Raw genomic sequence first — 19946 nt, 5'->3', positions numbered from 1 at the left:
GCACAGAGACCTCATCGTCTTGCTGGCGCCGTGTCCCACCCCTGCCAGGGACAGAGGCGATGCTGGCAGCTCCCCAGCCTGGGTGAGGCTGGTATCAGGCCGAGGGGCTCTCAGCCCAGCGAGCACAGGCTGCGCCGTTCCAGGGATGCAGCCATGTAAGGCAATGCCGGCGGGGCGGCTGTGTCCGTCGGGAGCCCCGCCGGCCCTTGCAGTCTCGGCACCGCTGCTCCGTGGTGACGGAGAGGGATCTCCCAGCTGCTGGATTCCTGAGCAGGGTCTGGCTTCCTCCGCCGTGCTCGGGCGGCTGCGAGGCTCGGGACGAGCTCGGTTGTCCCAGCAGTCACTGCAGCGCGCCCGGGGCCCGCTCCACCCGCTCCGGGAGATCTCGCTTTGTGCCTAACAGCGGGGCCAGGGAGGGACGAGCAGAGGCAGGACCCGGAGAAGCTTCCCCACGGACAGGCCCTTGCTTTGGCAGCGGCCCCTTCTGCGAGAGGCGACTCATCCAGCGGAAAACCCTCGGAGCGCCACCACCGGGGCCGGGGCACCCCGGCAGCCGCCGTCCCGGGACCGGACACAGCAGCCACCGCAGGCAACACCCCCGCCAGGCACCGGGGGAAGCGAGGCCCGAGAGAAGCGACCCCGGCCCGAACAACCGGAGGGTCCTGATCCCGGTCCTGATCCCGATCCCGGTCCTGATCCCGATCCCGGTCCCCATCCCGATCCCGATCCCCGTCCCCATCCCGGTCCCGGTCCCCATCCCCATCCCGGTCCCCATCCCGGTCCCCATCCCCATCCCGATCCCGGTTCCGGTCCCCATCCCCGTCCCGATCCCCATCCCCATTCCCGTCCCGATCCCGATCCCGGTCCCCGTCCCCGTCCCGGTCCCCATCCCCATCCCGGTCCCCATCCCCATCCCGGTCCTGATCCCGATCCCCATCCCCATCCCGGTCCCCGTCCCCATCCCCATCCCGGTCCCCATCCCGGTCCCGGTCCCCATCCCCGTCCCGGTCCCCATCCCCATCCCGGTCCCCATCCCCATCCCGGTCCCGGCGGCGGAGGGACCGATCCGGTGTGCGCAGTCTCCCCCTGGCGGCACGCGCCCTCCTCAGCGCGTAGTCAGGTGACCCTCCGTGCACGCCGGGATTTGTAGGCCGCCGTCGGTCACGCGGGCCCGCGGTGCACTCTGGGAGTCGTAGTCCGGGCGGCGGAACTACGGGCTCCGACGTGCCCCGCGGCGGCGCTGGGCCGGGAGCGGAGCGGAGCGGGCAGGATGTCGCGCCAGGCCGGCCGCGGCACCGAGAGCAAGAAAATGGTAACCGGAGGGGCCGGGCGGGCCCCGGAGCGACCCCGGTGGTGACCGGAGCATGAGCGGGGTGTGGGGGAGCCCGGAGGGGGCGGAGGCCCGGCCCGGCTGCCAGGCCCAGGCCTGCGGTAGCGCCCGGCTGTGGCCTCCCGCTGCCGCTGGGCCGCGCTGCCCGCTCGGGTGGCCCTGCCCTGCCCGAGTGCCCGTTACCGGGGGGCCGGTGCGGTCACGGGGCGGTTCCGGCTGCGTCTCTCTCGCTTTTCCCTTCCCCAGGCCCGCTGGGTGTTCCCGGCCCGGCTGAGCCGCGGTGGGGGGGATGGAGAAGGAGCCCGCAGAGCCGGGGGCCTCACCGCGGGTCAGGGCAGACCGAGTTCGGTCGCTCTTGGTGCAATAGCGATGGTTGAATGCCAGGAATAAACGATAACGCCCGGGTTTGCCCCCTCTTCGGCCGTGCTGGGGACCCAGCCTGCTCAGCACCACAAGGGGTTCCCATGGTGGGAGTTCAGCTCCTTCGACGCAGTGATTTTTATTGAAGGGATCGGTGTTTTATTAACCCGACGTTTTCTGTAGGCACAGAACGGTTCTGGAGTGTTGAGCCTCTGCGCTAATCCGAAATATGAAATAACATAAAGAACGGAGCGTGTCTCAGGCACTTCACTTCCATTAGATGGACTGAAAATGAAGAGTTAGGTTGCAAATACGAAGTGAGAAGTTTGCCTTGTTATAACCAGTTATAACCCGTATTATATTGGGGTTTGAAGTTACCCCAATAGCAGCATCGCTGTGGCCGACACTGGGTCACTGCGGGGCTGCTAACAGTAGGTGAAGGCTTCGTGGCTTTACCCAGTAAATGCCAACATCTGGGACTGGTAACAGCTGGATTTCCTTCATGCATTCACCCCTTCTCTCCCCAGCTGCCAGGCCTAGTCCCTGCTAAAAATGACCGAAATCCCTAAAACCAGCATAACCTTTTCTGCACATTTGTTAAATTCTCTGCCCAGCCTCTGACTCTGCCACTTGAGCTCTAGGAGATTTCCACCTTGTCAGGCCCTCCTGAGCCGTGGGAGCTTCACAGCCTTTTCTTTTCCAGGACAAAAGCAGGGTTGTAAGTAAAAAAAACAAAACCCAAAGAATCCATTCTTTAGCTCTAGAATGGGGCAAAAGAAGCAGGGAGCACAACTGGTGCTTTTCAGGTGGCTCAGAGCCTTTTAGTCCCTAATTGCTGTTGCCTTCATGAATTACAATGACAAGGTGGAATTCCCGGTGTCTTCTAACCTAATTTCTACTTGGTGAATGTTTGGGAGTGATTCTTCCTTCTGTTTGTCTTGGCTTTGTGTAAACTTGTTCAGAATGAAGCGTGGTCAGTGTTGTCACTTAACTCTGTTGTCTCTTTTCCCTTCCTTTCTGCCTGCCTGCTGCTTTCATTCTGTAGTATTGGTATTTGCCATTCATTTCACCTTCTGCATCTATGCATCTCATGGTAGGTGATAGGCTTTTAATCTGAGATTAGACTAATGGTTCTGCATGCTAAAACTGAAAGCAGAAATAAAGTATGATGGTTCCTTTGTTCAGTGAGAAGCTAAAGCCCCTTGTAGCTCTTTGTTTTGCAGCTTTCAACGACTTTGTCAGTCACTGGTCTGGCTTAGTGGCTCCCAGGAAAACCTTGGACAGAGATGGGTGAAGGTGGTGGCTGGGAGAGGAGACCCCTTCCCTCGGTGTGTTCTGCAGATCTGGCCACTGTGCAAAGAAAACCCAAGTAACTTTGATCTTAGCCAGGCACTAAGAGCAGACATACAACATGAATCTGCTGAGCTGATCTGAACCCATCCTTGCTGTTCCTCTGCTGGGCCTGAGGAGCTGATTTTAATGTATAAAGCAAATTACGTACCTAGAGGAGTTCTGAGGGACCAGATGAGTCTTAGCTTTTTTCGTGGTAGCAGAATGCAGTAATTCCATGAATGGATGAACGTTTTTTGTCCTGCTCAAGGACCAGAACTGGAACCTAACCAATGTTGCCCGTTTGCAGCACGTGTATGAATGCAGGCAGCAGTGAGAGCCAGTTCCAGTGCAGGTTTAGGCGTCTGGGAGTGCCTGTAGCACCAAATGACCTGGAGGTGTCACTCCAGTTATCTGTGGGCTCCCTCGTTAAAGCACAATGGTGCTAATGGGTGTCTGAGAGTGGCCAGGGTGTGAGCAGCTCCTGGTTTGCGTCTGCAGGTCAGATTCAGGACACTTTAACGGGGAAATGCCGTGTGCATGGAGAGAGGGAGGGAAAGAAAGCGCCCAGTCGTTGCTAGTCAAAGAGGGTTTCTCTCTCCAAGGAGACTGAAGCTGCCTTGCCAAAATGCAAACCGGGATCTCTCCTTAATTCCTTTGAGACAGCAGGTTTCTGTTCCCCCTCTCCAGGCCAACGGAAGGCGCTGGACACAGATGCAGCAGTGCTCAGTCAGGTTTCCCTTTGACTTGTGCTAAATCCCTTTTGCCTCTGTCTAGAACTCGGAGCTCTTCACGCTCACGTACGGCGCCCTGGTCACCCAGCTGTGCAAGGACTACGAGAATGATGAGGATGTCAACAAGCAGCTTGACAAAATGTAAGTGGATCTGCTGCAGCAGAGCCTCATAGAGCTCAGGAACACAGCAGGAATGTCTTGATGTGCTGCTCTGCGAGTAAAAGCCTGGCAGACCCAACGTTATTTAATGCTGCTATTTCTCAGATGGAACTTCTTTCCTCCACTCTCTTCTTTTATAAACGGTTGTCTTTCTAAAGCTGTGCTCTGCCCACTCTACCTGTTCCTCTTTGGTGCATTCACAGGGGTTACAACATAGGTGTTCGGCTAATAGAAGACTTCCTGGCCAGGTCCAATGTTGGAAGATGCCATGATTTCCGTGAAACCGCGGATGTGATTGCAAAGGTGATTGCCAAAGCATGGCTTTGTCAGCTGGGGTCCTGGTTTTGCACGTGAGGACAGAGTATTTGCTATTCCCAGAACTTTGCTGAGAGTTTGACAGATTCTAGGCAGGAAAGAATTAGATCCCAGACTAGTGCTGACTGGTAGGGACTGGGAGAAATGGGTGGTGGTTTCAAAACCCTGTAGTAATTTTACAAAGATCTGTGCTGTTGCTTCATGGGACGTGTTCTTGTTCATACTCTGCCATAACAGATAGCATTTAAAATGTACCTGGGCATCACTCCGAGCATCACCAACTGGAGTCCTGGAGGCGATGAGTTCTCCCTCATCTTGGAAAACAACCCCTTGGTGGACTTCGTTGAGCTCCCTGACAACCACTCATCACTCATCTATTCCAACTTGCTGTGTGGAGTGCTGCGAGGTGCCCTGGAAATGGTGAGCTAAGGTCTCTTTTCCAGCAAGATAGATGGATAACTGAGGTACCAGCAGGTACTTTAATATCTAGTCTGTGTTCATGACTCCCATGTTTGCTTTGGACTTGAGACCGATTCCCAGGAGCAGAGCCACAGGAGTGCTCAGTTGCTGTTGCATATGGCAGCTCTTAGTCCAGAGCCCCTTCATCTCACAACCCAAGTCCAAGCACTAGTATCTGCTTGAATTTTGTAGTTCCTGAGGAAAGGTGCCTGCTGTCCACCATGTAGGCCACAATGTACGAGGAGAATGTGATCTTAGAGCTGTGTTGCATGTCTTGTCCTCACAGTCCTTAAGCTGGTGCTTCATGATCAGGTGGTGTTGTATGGGGGTTAACAGCCCTTTTTCCTCTTGATCCCCTAGGTTCAGATGGCTGTGGATGTCAAGTTTGTCCAAGACACACTGAAGGGAGACAGTGTCACAGAAATAAGGATGAAATTCATCAGGCGGATTGAAGACAATCTTCCAGCTGGTGAAGAGTGAAGAGAGCCCAGGCTCCCTTTGGGACTGGAGGGGACCAGCTGGTTTTGGCCATTAGCTTTCATTGCAGATCTGTAGGGATCTAGTGCCCCTGTACATTCAGACTGACTCACTGACTGTTTAAGATGTTGTTATATTCTTCTACTGCTCCTTCCATTTCCTGTAGAAGACGATTGTCTGGTGGCTTTTGGTTTCACAGGTTCATTCTGAGGCTTTTTTCATAAGGTGATGTCTTTCGTATTCCCCTGGGGACTCTTTCTACACTCAGTTTCTAAGTGTGACATTTGGGTGTGCAAAAACTACTGCTCAAACTCCACAGAAGCTCCAGTCTATTCAAATCTGAATCCATGTTTTTATGACCAGAATTGGAGCCCACTGATTAATTGTTAAATGCTGTCCTTAAGAAGAGGTGTTTAAAATTCAAGTGCATAGTATTGCTGTCAAATTAACTGGCCTCCTGCAGTTAATGCAGCTACTGGTAAAACACAAGCTTGATACAAAGGGGTGATTTAGGAGAGCTGTTTGGGTGCTGGCACCAGGGTGGGGAGGCTCCTTTTGTCAGCAGTGGCATCGTGCAGCACTGGCAGATTCATGTGGCCTTTCTGCAGTTTCTCTTCTTCCAGCAGACTCATGATCCCCTCCTGAAAGGATGACCATTAAATTGCAACAGGGTTAAGGTTTTAAAAGGAGAAAAGGAATCCAGAAATGCCAGCAGTGTTCCCAGCCAGGGGCAAGGCCACAGGATGAAAACCAAAACTCAGGCTAAAGGCTTGGAAGGTCGCTCATCAGCAAGCGGAGCCTGTTCTGCTGTTAGGGTGTACAAACGCTGCAGTGTGGAGGTGGTGCTGGGGTGTATGCTCACAGATGTTCAGGCTGCAACAGAATTTCCTCTGTTCCTTGAATTGGCAAGCGAGGACAGGCTGTAGCACCCGCTGTTGTGTCAGATACACACACCGAGTGCTGTTAGGTATTGGAAAATCAACTTTCTCTGCCAGAAACTGCAGTCAGCCATTCCGTTCTCAAAGCACTTTACATAGCATGAAGGCACAGATCCACAGAGGAGCTTGAAGTCGATAGCACTTACCCACAGCCACAGGAGCTGGCAGCTCCAATACCTTTGTAGGTTTATGCCCGAGTGTAAGGTGCAAGAGAGAACGCTGCTGCTGTTTGTTCAGGTTCTTTGAATGGGCATTGGATTATCTGGACACTGCACAGCTTGCCTGCTCCCTTGTTTTGTCCAAAGGAGTCCCTTTGGTGTCAGGGTTTGGATGTCCTGAGTGATGGGTCCTGTGAAGGGGCAGCAAGTTGCTGTAAGAACAGTTGGAGAACATCAGGAGCAGCAGTGGCAGGCGGGTGTTGGAGGCAGAAGTGCTGCACAGTCACGTTGCGGAGATCAAAAAGACCTGTTGTTCCTCATCATTGACCGTTCTAAGTCATGTTAAGGCTGCATTTTAAAAGCAATTGCATTAAAAAGAATCCCACCGTCAACTCTTTGCTTTCCTCGTGCCTGTTCTTTGGGTGCTGGTGTGGAGCAGCAGGGAGCAGTGTGCCCGTGGCAGGGCGATGGCACTGCAGGACCAGGAATGTCCGGCTGCCAGCACCTGTGGAAGCTGCTCCTTGAAGGAAACCTGCCCAATATTGAGCACACAGAGGGATCGGGGCTGGGGGTGGGATGTGGGGAGCTGATGGGCAGGGCAAGGCAATTGGTGTTTGAGGACTGGCCTTTTCCTGCCCCGTGAGTACCCACACGTGTACAGTAGCCAGCACTCACTACCAGCCCAGTGGTGAGTGCAGTCTGCTGCAGAGAAAGAGCCAAGAGATGCTAGTTCTGGTCATTGGTAGTGGCAGAAAATCACCTCAGGAGGCATCTGTGCCCCTCTGTGCCAGCTCGGCGCAGGGCCTGCTCCACAGCTGCCATTAGCCACCCAGTGCTGGGAACGTGCAGGCAAGGAATGGCAACTGCAGGCTCTGCGGGAGCAGGAATTCGTGCTGCCCTTGGTTGTATGAACAGTGCAAATGCTCCCCAAGAGCCTGCAGTGCAAGGCGAGCATCCCCATGCACTGCACTGAGCACCCACAGCTTCCCCTGGCTCTTACAGTAAAGGATGGGGAAAGAGCAGCTCTTACAGTGGCTTCTCTCTGGCTGGAGATGGCGAGCATCACACAGTCCTTAGGGACAACGCCGCAGGGGGTCCTGAGGGGATGGAGGCCCCATGTCCTCATTGACATCGCATCTCAAAGGGGGTTATTTTAGAGCAGCAAAGCTCCCACCGGCTCCTTTTCCCTCCTGTGGCAAGCAAGGGACCGTGCTCATCCCCAGTGGGGGGGGTCCCAGGTTCCCACTCCCAGGAGTTACAGACCTGCACAGGGATTTGCCAGGCGACTGGGTCAGGAGCAGCCCCTCTGAAAGAGCAGAAAGCAGGAATCACATCAAGTAAATTAAAGCTGTCTACTACCGAGCAGCTCATTGTAGACAAGGGAGAATATGCAAAAAGCTCTGTTTGAAAGCTCCTAAATATTACCATGTGCTGTTTATAGGAAACAAATGGGGAAAGGCATGCTGCATCCATAAAACCCTCAACATGGTTGGAGTTGGACTAAAGCCTTTCCACGGCTCTAGGTTATTGAATACCCTGCACTTTCATGTAGTGCCAGGCCTGACCCCTGGACACATACCACGAAGGGGAAAGTTGACTTGTGGGGATAACAGACATTCCTGGTGAGCGACCTAACCTGGCAGGAAAAGAGGCAACTTGCAGCCTTTCCTATCGCTGTGTGATACTAGGGATGACAACAGCAACAAGGAGGGGGACGGGACGGGACGTGGGATATGGGGTGGGAACACTGCTGCAGGACCCTGGTGGATGGCAGCAAATGGACTCTGCATCACCCAGCCCCATCCCAGAGCAATGGATTAGCTGCAGAAGGAGCTTTTCCAGCCCTCACCCTCCTCCAGCACCATGACTGGTCCCTGACCATGCACCCTGATGGGAGCTGAAGCCCCATGTGGAACTTACCAGGGTCTAACTCGAGGTCTTAAACCAGTTTCCCCAGCATGGGGACAACCTGGGTGCTGCTCCCATCCTGCCCAGGGTTTGGTGCAAGGGCTGTTTGCTGCCCCCCTGCTCTGAGCACACAGTACAGGGCAGTGGGACTGCACAGAGTCAGACCCACTCCCCCTCGCACCAACAGCATCCCTCATCCCACCCTGGAGCCAGGCAGCTCCTCCTGGTGGGAAGCAGAGCTCCCAGCCCCACTCCTGCCACTTTACCCAGACCCCATGGCCCGGCAGGCACTGAAGGGGCAGGGATGGTGCTGGGAGAGGAGCTGGGATGAGGGAATCTCCCCAGGAGGGAAGCGTTTCCGGACTGGTGTCCTCACTGCCGGGGCAGCTCCCACAGCTTTCAGCCAGATGTGCTTGGCCGGGGTGCCGGGTGAAGGATGCTTCACCCATGAGGGCTTGCACATGGGAGCAGCAGCTCCTCCACATGGTGCCGGTGGCCCTGAGCAGCCAAGGCGCAGGCAGTGCTGGCACCATCCACCCACAGCTTGGGACCCCTCGAGCCCTGCACACAGGGGATGCTCAGCCCCAGCTCCTCAGGCACGTCCCCAAGCACACACTGCAGCCATGCATTGAAAAGCTGTTGGGTGCTGTCAGCACCCAGGCCGGGTGAGAGGATGCTCAGGGTGTAGGTTCCAGCCATGGATCCATCCCTGCCCCAAGACTCCCAGCTCTGGCCAAGCATCTCCCTGTGCCTAGCCCCACATGGCTACCAAATGAACACATTTTCTCCCTGATAAACCTGGCAAGTTTGGGTACATGGATAAACCATGCCAGGCCCCTGGACCAGCGACAAAGCACATTCTGCTGACCCGGGAAGCACGAACAGGCTGCAAAATCCCTCCCCAAGTCACAGCAGTGCTGCAAAACCACTGCCCTGGCCCAAACATGGTTTCCAAGGCTGGGAATGCCCATTGGCAGCAGTGCTGGGTCAGGGCAGCCCTTTGGCAACGCTCCTTGGCACCCGCCCTCCTGCAGCATCCCTTGCCAGGGCTGAGGAAGAGGAGGGGAGCTGCAGATCCCTGGCCTGAGGAGGCAGCAGCGCCGCTGGGAGCTCTGCCACGTCCTGGTGCTGTTTGGTGTTTTGGGTGAAGGGGGCTCCATTGTTCCTCTTTCATTGTTTCGGGTTTCCCAAGCAGGACAAGCGCTTCCCTCCCACCCTGGGCCCGGCTGCGGAGCTCATCCAGCCCTTTGAAAGGCATTGAAGGCGCCTGCTCAAGCACTGGGTGAGTGGAAACACAGCAAGAAACCTCCCTGCTCCCAGGCACAGATTGGCCCCGGCAGTGCTTGCATGGGGCACAACTCATCTCCGTGTCCCCCTGCTCCTGGCCAGGCCCACGTCCCCAGCTCACCACATGCTGCTTTGCATCCCTATGGGGCTGCTTAGGCAGCGGCACCTTGTTCCAGGCTGTGAGGGGAAGGGGCAGCAATGGTGCAACAGACATCAGCCGAGCCCCAGCACCATTGCCAGCCCTGTGCCGGGGCCCAGCGAGGGCACGGGTCCAGGGCCACGGGCTGGTCCCCACCACTCCCCCCATCAGGCAGGCAGAGGCCGTCCTTTCTCCCTGCGGTTTCACTGCTCTCGGTTTCTCGTTGTGCTCCACGCCACGAAACCCCAATAATTAAAACCACAGGCACCATGGTCCCGCGGCAGCGGCACCGCTCCCCTCCGGAAGCCATCCCCTGCTGCCCGGGGGATGCCGCATCCAGCTCCATCCACAGTGGTGCAGGATGGGGTGCGCAACAAGCACTAAAGCCATAAGCTTTAGACCCCAAGGAGAGCAGGGTAGGACCAGCCCAGCCTTTCTACAAGAGGTGCTGCGTTGCCAAGGGGTGACTACTACACTGGAACACCCAGAGCCCAGAGGCAGCTCCGGGAAGCTGCTTGGCCTGGACAGGACCTTCCCTTCAGGCCAGGAACAGAGAGGCATTTTGATGAGAAGTGTTTGTTTGCTTTTAAAACAGATCTAATTGTGGCTTCCAAGGAAGGGAGCTGCTGAAACAGCCCATGTTTCCCTGCGCCGCAGCAAGGAAATGGGTTGTTGAAGGACATCCAACCCATTTGCTGTCCTGTTGCAGGAGCTATTTGCACAGCCCATCCCCGCTGTATTTAGGCTGACTTGGGCTTACAAAACGAGGGATGGAGCTCCAGGTAACGCAGCTCCTGCTCAGCCGCCACATGCCAGATTAACCCTTTCCTGCAGCACTTCAAACCTGCAATGTCCCATCCTGCAGCACCCGGGTCCCCCTTTCCCAGTTGCCATTAACCTGTACATGCAGCAGCCAGCCCCAGCCTTGCCCAGCTGCTGGAGCCTCCTGCACATCTGGGCAGCAGCACAGAGCAGCCCTCGGGGTGCTCCAAAGGATGGGCCCCCCAGGACACAGCCCATCCCTGATCCCAGTCCCACCATGGCAACAGGCTCGCCATGAGCAGGACCAAAGCGGATGCTCAGGAGCAAGCTGTGGTCAAGGCTCCCAAGCAGTTAATAGAGAGCAGAGCAGTGATTTGAAGGTTTAAACCCAATCCCCTCCCTGACCGAAGCTAAGCCCCGTACTCTTCTCTCAGCCCCAGAATCCCATTGGCTTCTCCCTGCCCTTCACATGCAGGCAGCTGGGACACAGGAGCTCACTTGGGGAAAGTCCTCACCAGAAAAATGTCTTTTTCCATCAAAAATGACTGGGTTTGTGTAATTATTGCTAGTTCTGCCATCCAAGAGCTCAGGGGGAAGTGGCCAGGGCTGGGGACAGCTCTGCCCCAGGCTGTGCCTCCAAGTCCCCATCCCACAGCTCACCCACGTGCCCTGGCTGGAGCCACCAACACAGCCCAACCAGGGCTGTTATTGCTCCCCCAGGTCCCGCAGCAGCGAGGCATTGCTGGGAAAGTGCTTGAGCAAGATCCCACCGAGGAGCTGGAGGGGGATCCCCTGCAGAGGGGAGGAATCAGCGGCTTCCTTGAGCATAGAACACCAAAGCGACCTGGTGGGACCTCTGCTTGCCTGCTGCACAGGAGCCGGGGGGAGCAAAGAGGCAAGGCCTTGAGCTCCTGCATCCCCCCAGCTCCAGCATCCCCTGCCCTGCTGCATCCCTCAGGCTCCAGCACCCCCTCCCTGCTGCATCCCTCAGGCTCCAGCATCCCTTAGGCTCCAGCATCCCCTGCCCTGCTGCATCCCTCAGGCTCCAGCATCCCCTGCCCGGCTGCATCCCTCAGGCTCCAGCATCCCCTCCAGACAGGGCAAGGGAGCTGTGCTGTGGGTACCAGCTGGCCAGGAACTGGGAAGCAGAGCGTTAACCGAGACAGCCGGGCCAGGAAGCGGAGCCCAAGGAATGAGGAAGCTGAGGAGTGGGCACCGTAGTGGAAATGGCTTGGCACAGGCTGTGGAAAATGGAGACCTAGAGAAATGTGACAGCAGGCTGGACTGGCTGGGAGTACCACACAGGCGTATTTAAGCCTTCAAGCCTGCCATTGTTCTCCCCTAATTATTCCCACTCCCTGAGTATTACACCCCATAATTCAGGAAAGCTGAGTAATGGAAGAAACAACAGCAATTTTAATCTCTCAGTACCGGTGGTCTCCACCAGAAAAATGCTTTCAAGAGCTCTGCGGTTGCGACTTCCTCGGTTTGGTGGGCAGTGAGGGGAGGGAGGGGACGGCCACCGGCCCATGGGGGCTCCGCCAAGACCTGGGGTGAGGATGGGAGCAGGGACAGGACCGGGGACCTTCCTCTGGGTGATGGAGAGGAGCAACAGGAACACCCTGGGAGCATCCCCAGCACGGACCACATGAGCCCCACTCCAGCAACCAGGATGGCTTTAGGGTGATGCTCTCCCCACTGCACTGGGGCAGCCGTGCTGGGGAGGAGCGGAGGCACCCACCTCGCACCACTGGCACTTCACCTCCTTTACACCACAGAGCACTGGGCATCGGTTTTTGGTCAAAGCATGTTTTGCTTAATGGGAGCTGGCTTCCAGAAGAGGAAAATCTGATCTCCCTAGAAATGCGCTTGGTTTTCCACAGGAGCCAACTGCGGGTTCGTTCCCTGGGGAGCAAGCATTGAGTAAACATGTTCCTCACATGAGCAGGATCAAGACAAGGAGTCCGAACCGGCAGAAGCCCATGGAGGCAGGATGGACCCCCCCCCCACCCCTCTATGGATCCAGCCACCATCCCACCAGCCCTGCTCCCTCCCACCATGGCTCTAAGCACGAGTGGTGGGTTAAAAAGAGCTTCCCAGCTCACTGAGCATCACTTGTCCTTCAGCTCCCAGGGAGCAGGGAAGGGAGGACAGGCAGCAGCACCCACAGTGGGGCTCTGCTGTGCCACCCCATGGCAAACAAGGCACCATGTGCAGGGACCAGGCATCCCCTGGGAGCATCCATCACCTCCCTCCTCAGCTTGGAGCCGCAGTAAAAGCACCAAAACAAGCCCAGGTCTGCCCTGTCCCGTCAGCTTTCTGCAGACACAGCAGCTACCATGTAATAAATCACAGCCATCGCTTTCCCTCCTGTTTGAAGCTGCAGCAATGCCAAGGCTCAGGCCAAATAAAGAGCGAACAAGCTCCCTGAGCCAGGCAGCAACTTGCCATGCTGAGGAGCCCATGGGCAGGAATCACACCGGGAGCCAAGGAGTCAAAGCCAGTGGTTTCAAGCCAGTTCAGCATCACTTCTCTGCAGTTGCTCTATCGTTTCGGCTACACAACGCTCAGCTCCCTGCAAAGCTTTGCTGGAGGTCACCTTCACCCCAGCTACAAGGAAGGCCAATGGCTCTGCCACAGCATCCCTTGGAGCCACAAGACAAAGCAACCAGGGACAAGCCACCCTGCAGCCACCCCTTATGGCACAGAGCTCAACCTGCCACAGCCTTTGGGTCCCCAAGGTCCCCTTGGGATGTCCCAGTGGTCCCCATGCATCACAGGCGAGGTGGGATGGGGCACGCTGCCGCTGTGTGGTCCGCAGCCATCTGGATGTACTTACAGCAAGACTGCAGCAATTGCTGAAAGATCAAAAACTCTTCAGGCCAACCTTGATTCCCGTTGCATGGTTTGCATTTTTGAGGACTCGAGCCTAAGACCTGACAGCAGGAGGGTGCTGCCTGCACAGCCCAGCATGCCTGACACCAGGAATGATGGCCAGGCTGCCCCAGCATCGCTGCGAGGTCCCATGGGATCCTGGGGAATGACCCTGAGGAAACGCTTCCCTGGGCCTTTTGGCTGTACCCCGAGTAGGGCCTTACTGAGACCCAGCTGCACCCATGGGGTTCCAGGAGGGGACACTCCAGGTCTCCCCATCCCTGGGGCTGGGGAAGACACCAAGCAGCAATCAACACCTATGCCTGCCCCTAGGAATGCCCTTCTTAGGGCTCCTCCATCCCCTTTGAAGCTCAGTGCAGGGAATCACATCCCAGCACCCGCATAGCCCTGCCTGGTGGGGAGGATGCTATCCCAGCATGGGGACAGCGATGCTGATGTACCAGCCACATGCCCCCGCCATCTGCACTGGTCAGCGCCAAGGCTCAGAATCAGGCCCCCATCAGTCCTCTATCTGAACACTGCCCCAGCTCCATCCAGCACAGAGCTCCCTACCCCAGCACTGCCTCCCCACACACCTCCAGCCAAGCAGAGCCAAGCCAAGGCTGTAGCAGGATGAGCAGCATCACCACAACCCCGTGCAGAAAGCACTAAGGAAGCGCCCACCAGCCCAAGGAGAGACCCCAACAACACCCTCACCTTATCCATGAAGAGCAGCTCCAACCCAGCTCTGGGCTGGGCTTCTGGCCCCTTATATAGGGCATGTGCAGGCAGCTCCCACCTGGGGAGGGCAACCAGCCTCAGGTGTGTCCGTGTGGGGCTATCCCTGCCTGCATCCTTCCCTGGTTGGGCAGAGACCATCCCTGGGCATGGAAAGCGCTCGACTCCTTCCTCCCCCCCCTTCCTCCTCCTCCTCCTCCTCCTCAGTGGGGTGCCCAGTGCTCGCCCCAGACTGCATTCCCAGGCTGAGCCCCCCAGCAGCAGCCAGTCCTACGCTTGTGGCACTGGGGCACTGTGGTGCCAGGGCACTGCAGGACCCCTTTGTACCCCAGGCACAGCAAAGGTGCCAGCCCCAGCCCCTGGGCCCTCCACACCCGTGCGTGACCTGCACAGAGGCTGCTCAGAGAGGTGGCAGCCCCAGAAGTCAATCATTAGCTCAGTCCTCTATGGGGTGGCGGAGGGGGCGAGGAGGGGGGTGTGTGGGTTCCAGCTCCTCTGCCAGTGCCTGCCCGTGCTTCCTGACTGGTTCAGTCGTTAAAGGAGTGGGGCTCGTTTGGCTTTTCCCCTGCGCTGCCTGGAACGGGGCCGCTCGCTGCTTTACAACTGCAATAACAAATTAGTTCATAGAGGGCTGGAGCTGCCTCCTGCACCCCTGACCTGGGGCTGCCACAGCCCCCGGCCCCGTTGTGCCCACGGAAAGCCCGCGGTTCCCACCAGCACGGGCAAAGGGGGCACAAGTGATGGAGAAGGAGGAAGGGGAGTGCCGGGGACAAGGCTAAAACGGCCCCGCGGTGCCTGTGCCCGCTGATGCTCGTTCCTCCCATGGGGATCCCGTTCCCTGCTGATGCCCAGGGAAGGGGGCTCCATGCAGCGCTGCCACCCGCATCCTGCAGCCCTGCCCCATGGCTCTGGGGTGGCGATGCCACGTCCCGAGCACTCAGCTTCCTCTGGGAAAGGGAGGCTCTGCTTGCCCCGGCTTCCTCTCCCAGGGAATGCGATGGGAACCAGCCCGGGTCCCCGCTCCCTGCCCTGCCCTCCGGCGCTGCTCACGCACTGCCTGGCCTCGCAGCCGGCTCTCGGGGTGCAGCAGGACCCAGCTCCACGCCAGCACCCCCGGAGAGAGCCGCTGACAGCGCCAGCAACGGTGGAGCCTGATAAACATCACAGAGCAACGAGTGCACTGCCCCAGCCATGCCCTGCTGCCGCTGCCCGGCCCCCCCGCGCCCAGCCTGGTGCTATGGGGCCAGGGGATGCTGAGCCGGGGGGTACCAGGAGCCTGGAGCCCACCAGGACCTGGGCTTTGTGCCTCTGCTCCTCAGCCGGACCTCCTTGGAGAATGACCCCCATAAACCGAAGCAGCAGCCGCTTGGTGGATAATAAAACACGGATTTTCCCCCTCTTTTACAACTAGTTCACTGCATAAACGTTTCAGCAGCACAGCGGAGCACCGGGAGCAGCAAAGAGCCTCTCGTGCTGCTGCCTGCTCCAGGCAGGTCACCAGACCCCTGGCACAGCTCCTGGATGGGCTGCAGGTCGCTGCCTTCATCCCAGTGGGTCCCCAGCACCCATGGGAGCAGCGTGCAGGTGGCAGCACCCCCCCCCCCCGGTCCCTGTTGCAGGAATGGCACAGGGAGAAGATGCAAACTGGGAGGGTGACGGTGACCAGGCGAGTCTGGTCCCGATGCTCCTCTCCTGAGCCCCCCCCTTGCAGGGATGCAGGGTGCCGTGGCTCACCATGGAGCAGCCCCTGGGATGCAGGGACCCGGTTCACCTGCTGGCTCCGAGGGCAGATTTACAAGCTCGTAGCCGGGGGTGTTTATGGTGGCCTGGAATGCGCGTCCCCAGCACGTGGTGAATTTACAACGTGCCAACAAGTGGATTTATTCCCTCCCCACTGCCGGTGAATCAATCCCAGCAGGAAAGGCGGGAGGCGCGGGGCAGGAGCGGTGCCTGCGGAGGAGGTGACGGGGGGCACACGGGGCACATGGGGCACCAGGGCATCACCGGGGTGGTGCCTGGCTGCGGTTGAACCGGCCCCATCGCCTTGAGCCACGGCTGCCGCATCCCCACCAGCGCTCCCACCAAGCTGCTCCCATCCCAGCGCCTCTGCAAGCGTGAAGCTGCCCGTGTGGGTCAGGGCATGGCTGAGCCCTGGGGCCACGTCCCTCCTCTCCCTGCAACCCCCACAGCAGCGTGGGATCAGAGACATCACTTGTTCCTGCTAACCAACGCTGCCCAGCAGCCTTCCTCCTCCTCCTCCTCCTCCTCCATCAGCATTTCCCCCTCTGCTCCAGGGCTGCCGTGGGGAGAGGCTCAGCCTTCATTCAGCTTTCACATCAAGGTGCCATTTCCAACCAAGGTCCCACCTGGGCTGGCTCTGTGTGGAAAAGGGAGCCGTGGAAACGTTAGGTGAGTGCAGTTTTTCCATGTGTATGTATATAGGAGCAGAGTCAGCTGCCAAGGTAAACACAACCCTTCCCTTCCCAAAAATGTCCTCCAGGAATTGTAAAGGATCCTGGAGCAAGAATTCTGTCTCAGATCCTTCATGCTTTCTACCAAGGGAAGTGTATAAACCCGCTTCTTTCCAGCTCCAGCAAAGTCAGCGTGCTCAGAGTGGTTTTTAATGACATGCACCAAAGGTGCTGGGAGCCAGAGCCATGGCCATGTGGACCCCGGGCAGGGCTTGCGCTGGAAAACAATCCCAGTAAAGAGCTTTATAGCCACCAAGGAATGCGGAGCCTCCACCAGCCCGGCCGAGCCTCGCAAAGCTAATTGCTTTGGGATTTACTCTTTGGGGGGGTCGAGTCTCCATGGTTGCTGCCTCAGAGGGTCCCAGCTGCCCTTGCGGTTCATTAGGATGCTGAACAGGGAACTAGAGATGCTTTTAGGAGGCTGCAGCAGTTGTGGGGTAGGGGAAGGGGCCATGCGGTTCCCATCTGCGGCCCTGCCTTCTCCCATTACAGAGGGGACCCTCCTGTCCCCGAGGATCTGTGCTGGGATTTGGTGTGCCCATGGCAGCTGCGGATGCTGTCCCAGAGCCCAGTGGGACCATTCCCTACAAGCCGACCCTCTGGGACCCATCCCCAACCCGGGCTGAATTCCCAGGGATACCTCTGGAGGCCAACGCATCCCCGTGCCTGCCAGCACGAAGGCTGCAGCAGGAGCAGCTCGGGATGTGCCACGGCAGCCGCTGCCTGGGCCCTGCTGTCCAGCCTGTTTTCTTTACTGATCTTTCCTTGCTCATTTGACTTTGGAAAACGGGATTTTGGCTCTTAAATCGTTCAGGGGCTTTTGAAAATTTGAGACTAAATACTTTCCGAAGTGCATTTGTATGAAGTAATTCTCTCCAACCTCCCACAGTGGTAGTCAGATTGCATTTAATCCATCACTGAATGTTCCCGAAGGCTGGGATCTGGCACCGCGCTCCACACGGAGCTCACCCCGCGCTGGCCCGGCCCTGCCGCTCGCTGCCTGGCGGCCTCCTGCCTCTCACCTGCTTGGCACGATGCAAAGCCAGGGCGATGCTCCCCGGGCCTGCCCTCGGCACAGTGAATGGAGCGAGCACCGCGGCGCATCCCGGCCGGTTCGGCCATGGCCATGGCAATGCCGCGATGCCGCCGGCACCAGCGCCGCAGGCCCCCGGCCGCCAGCGCAGCCCCTGTCCCCTTCCCACCCCCATGGCAGCTTTGCCTGCTGAGCACCAAGGGCTGGTTTTCGGAGCACAATTATTTGCCTTGTGGAAACGTGGAACCGATATTCCAACGCACGGCACTGATTCGATTACGTCCGTGACCCACTGAAATTAAGGCATTTCTCAGCCATAGACTGAGTTATTTCTCCTTCCTCTCTTTCACTCCTCCCGTGTGGAGCAGCAGGATGGCTGAGGTGGGGGTTTGGGGGGCAGAGAACCTGGGACCCCTGCTTTGGTGCTGCTGAGGCTGCCCCCGGCTCGCTCACAGCCCCTGGCAGGGTGAGCTCCATCCAGGTCTCCAAGGCATCATCTCCTGCTGCCCTGGGAGGCCAGGGCCACCGTGCAGCTCTGGCACAGCCACCAGGCACAGAGCTGCCAGAGGCTGGAGGCAGCAGAGCCGCTAAAGCCCACGCTAAGCCGGGCTTCCCTCTCCCACTGGAAGCTGCGTTAAATCCCGCTGCTGTACCCATGCTGAGCCCAGGACGAGCTGTGTCTGGGGATGAGCCAGCGCAGCAGGGCCACCAGCAGCCACAGCCTCTCAGGCGCGCTCATCCCTGGTGCTCTGTGCGCACCGTTCAGGATGGCACCACGGGGACACCGCTAAGCACGAAGCGAGCGTCCCTGGGCAGAGGGAAGGCGATGGTGCATGGTGGTGGGGTCATCCAGGGCGGCACGGCTGCAGCCCAGGCTCCATCCTGCTGAAGGGGCAGGCACAGGGGCCTTGAAGGAGTGCGTGGTGCAGGGCTGATGACAGGCAGGAGAAGCCGGCACGGAGCGAGGCTGCAGCCCATGGTTCGCTCTGTGGGACAGAGGAATGTCTGTGCTGGCTAATGAGTCTGCGTGCAGAGGAAATGCTTTGCCAGTGAGAGCTCCGCTTAAACGAGGCTGGTCCGATTCTGCTGGTGGAGGCCCCTCAATGCTCTGCCTTGCACCCTAGCGCTGGGGGCTGCAGGATGGATACGGGCAGGGGAGCTGGCATTGCCAGGGATGGATGAGAAGGTTCAGAGCAGTTTCTGCCGTCCCAGTGTAGCCATGGTGCCTGAGCAGCAGGTGATGATGTGCCATGGTTCAGCCCTGGAGCTGCCCTGAGCTGCTCACCATGGATAAGGACCCCCAGCCCTGCCTGCTCAGGACACAGAGAGGATCCCCACCCATCCCCAGCCCCATCACCCGCATGGGGCTGAGCACATCAGCATTCCTGGGAGCAGGGTCCGGCCCTGCCCCGGCTGCTCGCCGAGGGAAGGCATTGAGGGGGGATTAGCTGTCTGACACCCCCCCTTTGCTCAGGCTCTTAATACAGAAAACAAACACCCTTGTGCGCCCCAGAGGCCTCCATCCAGACGGGCTTTCTCTGTGCCCGTTGCCTGAGCAACCCTAATCTGCCTCCCGGGGCGCACCGGGGGCCCTGCACCCCCCGGGCCCGTGCACCCCAGCAGTGCCAGTGGTGTCCCGGTTGTGCCTGGCACGCGGCTGCCAGCGGGATGCCATGACTCCTGTGTTCCAGCTTGGGAACAGGCAGCATTCGGAGGCTGGAGGAACGGCTGTGGGCACCCTTCTCCCTTGGGATTAGGGCACCTCTGATTTGGAACCAAGCTGAACCAAGCGGCAGCAGGACCTGGCTGCATGGGAACCACATTTCCCTACTTTTCTGCCCAGGGAAGCAGAACTTTTGGGGTGGTGAAGTCCCCCCCACCATAGCAAAAGGGGAGCACCTCCTGCTCAGATTGACACTGTGCCTGTAAAGGGAAAGGGTGGTGGGGTTTGGGGGTGCAGAGGAGCAAGCTGCTCCAGCACTCGGCTGCCAGATGGGCCACGAAGAGGTCTGAACCCCAACCTGCCCTGTCCCAGGGCAGTGCTGGAGGCCGGCAGCACCCCGCTCTGAGTGCTTTGCAGGTGAAGGGGGCTCTTTCCCTACCACTGTGTTTGGCATTCCTGCCAGCAGCATCCCCACGTGCGCTGCGCATCACTGCAGGATGATGGGCAAGTGGGTCCAGGGGTGCGTGGGACCCTGTGGGGTGGTGAGGAAGGGGCCAGGGTGGGGGGAAGATGCACTTTTATGGCTTTATTTTGCTCGCCGCCTCCCTGCTGCGACGGAGGAACAGGGAAGCGCTGCGGGGCTGGGACCTCCGGGGCTGGGGCGGGGGAAGAAACGGGAAAATAGAGGGAAAAGGAAGAAATCTCGGCAGCCGCCAGCCCAACCCATCCCATCCCAGCCCAACCCATCCCATCCCAACCCAACCCAACCCAACTCAACCCAGCCCAGCTCAGCCCAGCCCAGCGCAGCTCAG

At 58.4% G+C, this 19946-nt stretch overlaps 2 protein-coding genes across 3 annotated transcripts in view; both read left to right on the top strand.

Annotated features, from left to right (window-relative positions):
• The first annotated feature begins 175 nt into the window (after positions 1–175).
• CUNH1orf216 (chromosome unknown C1orf216 homolog) overlaps positions 176–19946 on the top strand; it is a 174473-nt gene continuing 154702 nt past the window's right edge. Inside the window, exon 1 of the mRNA XM_057403493.1 lies at positions 176–180. The gene's annotated coding sequence lies outside the window, so the exon portion shown is untranslated. The remainder of the gene's footprint in view (positions 181–19946) is intronic.
• Positions 1239–6651, top strand: TRAPPC3 (trafficking protein particle complex subunit 3). Of its 2 annotated transcripts, XM_057403496.1 has the most exons (6): positions 1264–1312; positions 2736–2783; positions 3797–3894; positions 4116–4215; positions 4465–4647; positions 5047–6651. In XM_057403496.1, exons 1-6 carry the CDS (start codon positions 1271–1273, stop codon positions 5164–5166), a joined length of 591 nt encoding a protein of 196 aa, XP_057259479.1. In that variant the 5' UTR covers positions 1264–1270; the 3' UTR covers positions 5167–6651. The 2 variants fall into 2 exon arrangements, with proteins under 2 accessions (XP_057259480.1, XP_057259479.1); XM_057403497.1 differs by lacking the exon at positions 2736–2783 and having other exon boundaries at positions 1239–1312.

Source organism: Pezoporus wallicus, unplaced genomic scaffold (assembly GCF_028554395.1).
Source record: "Pezoporus wallicus isolate ANWC-B61680 ecotype Strahan unplaced genomic scaffold, APGP_CSIRO_Pwel_v1 contig_8232, whole genome shotgun sequence".
Lineage (NCBI taxonomy): Eukaryota > Metazoa > Chordata > Aves > Psittaciformes > Psittacidae > Pezoporus > Pezoporus wallicus.
This window is presented reverse-complemented; position numbering and strand designations above follow the sequence as displayed.

Coding starts and splice junctions, on each gene's coding strand:
- TRAPPC3 (XM_057403496.1), top strand. CDS start 1,271: ATGTCGCGCCAGGCCGGCCGCGGCACCGAGAGCAAGAAAATG. Junction 1,313..2,735: donor GCACCGAGAGCAAGAAAATG/GTAACCGGAGGG, acceptor TTCATTCTGTAG/TATTGGTATTTGCCATTCAT. Junction 4,648..5,046: donor TGCGAGGTGCCCTGGAAATG/GTGAGCTAAGGT, acceptor TTGATCCCCTAG/GTTCAGATGGCTGTGGATGT.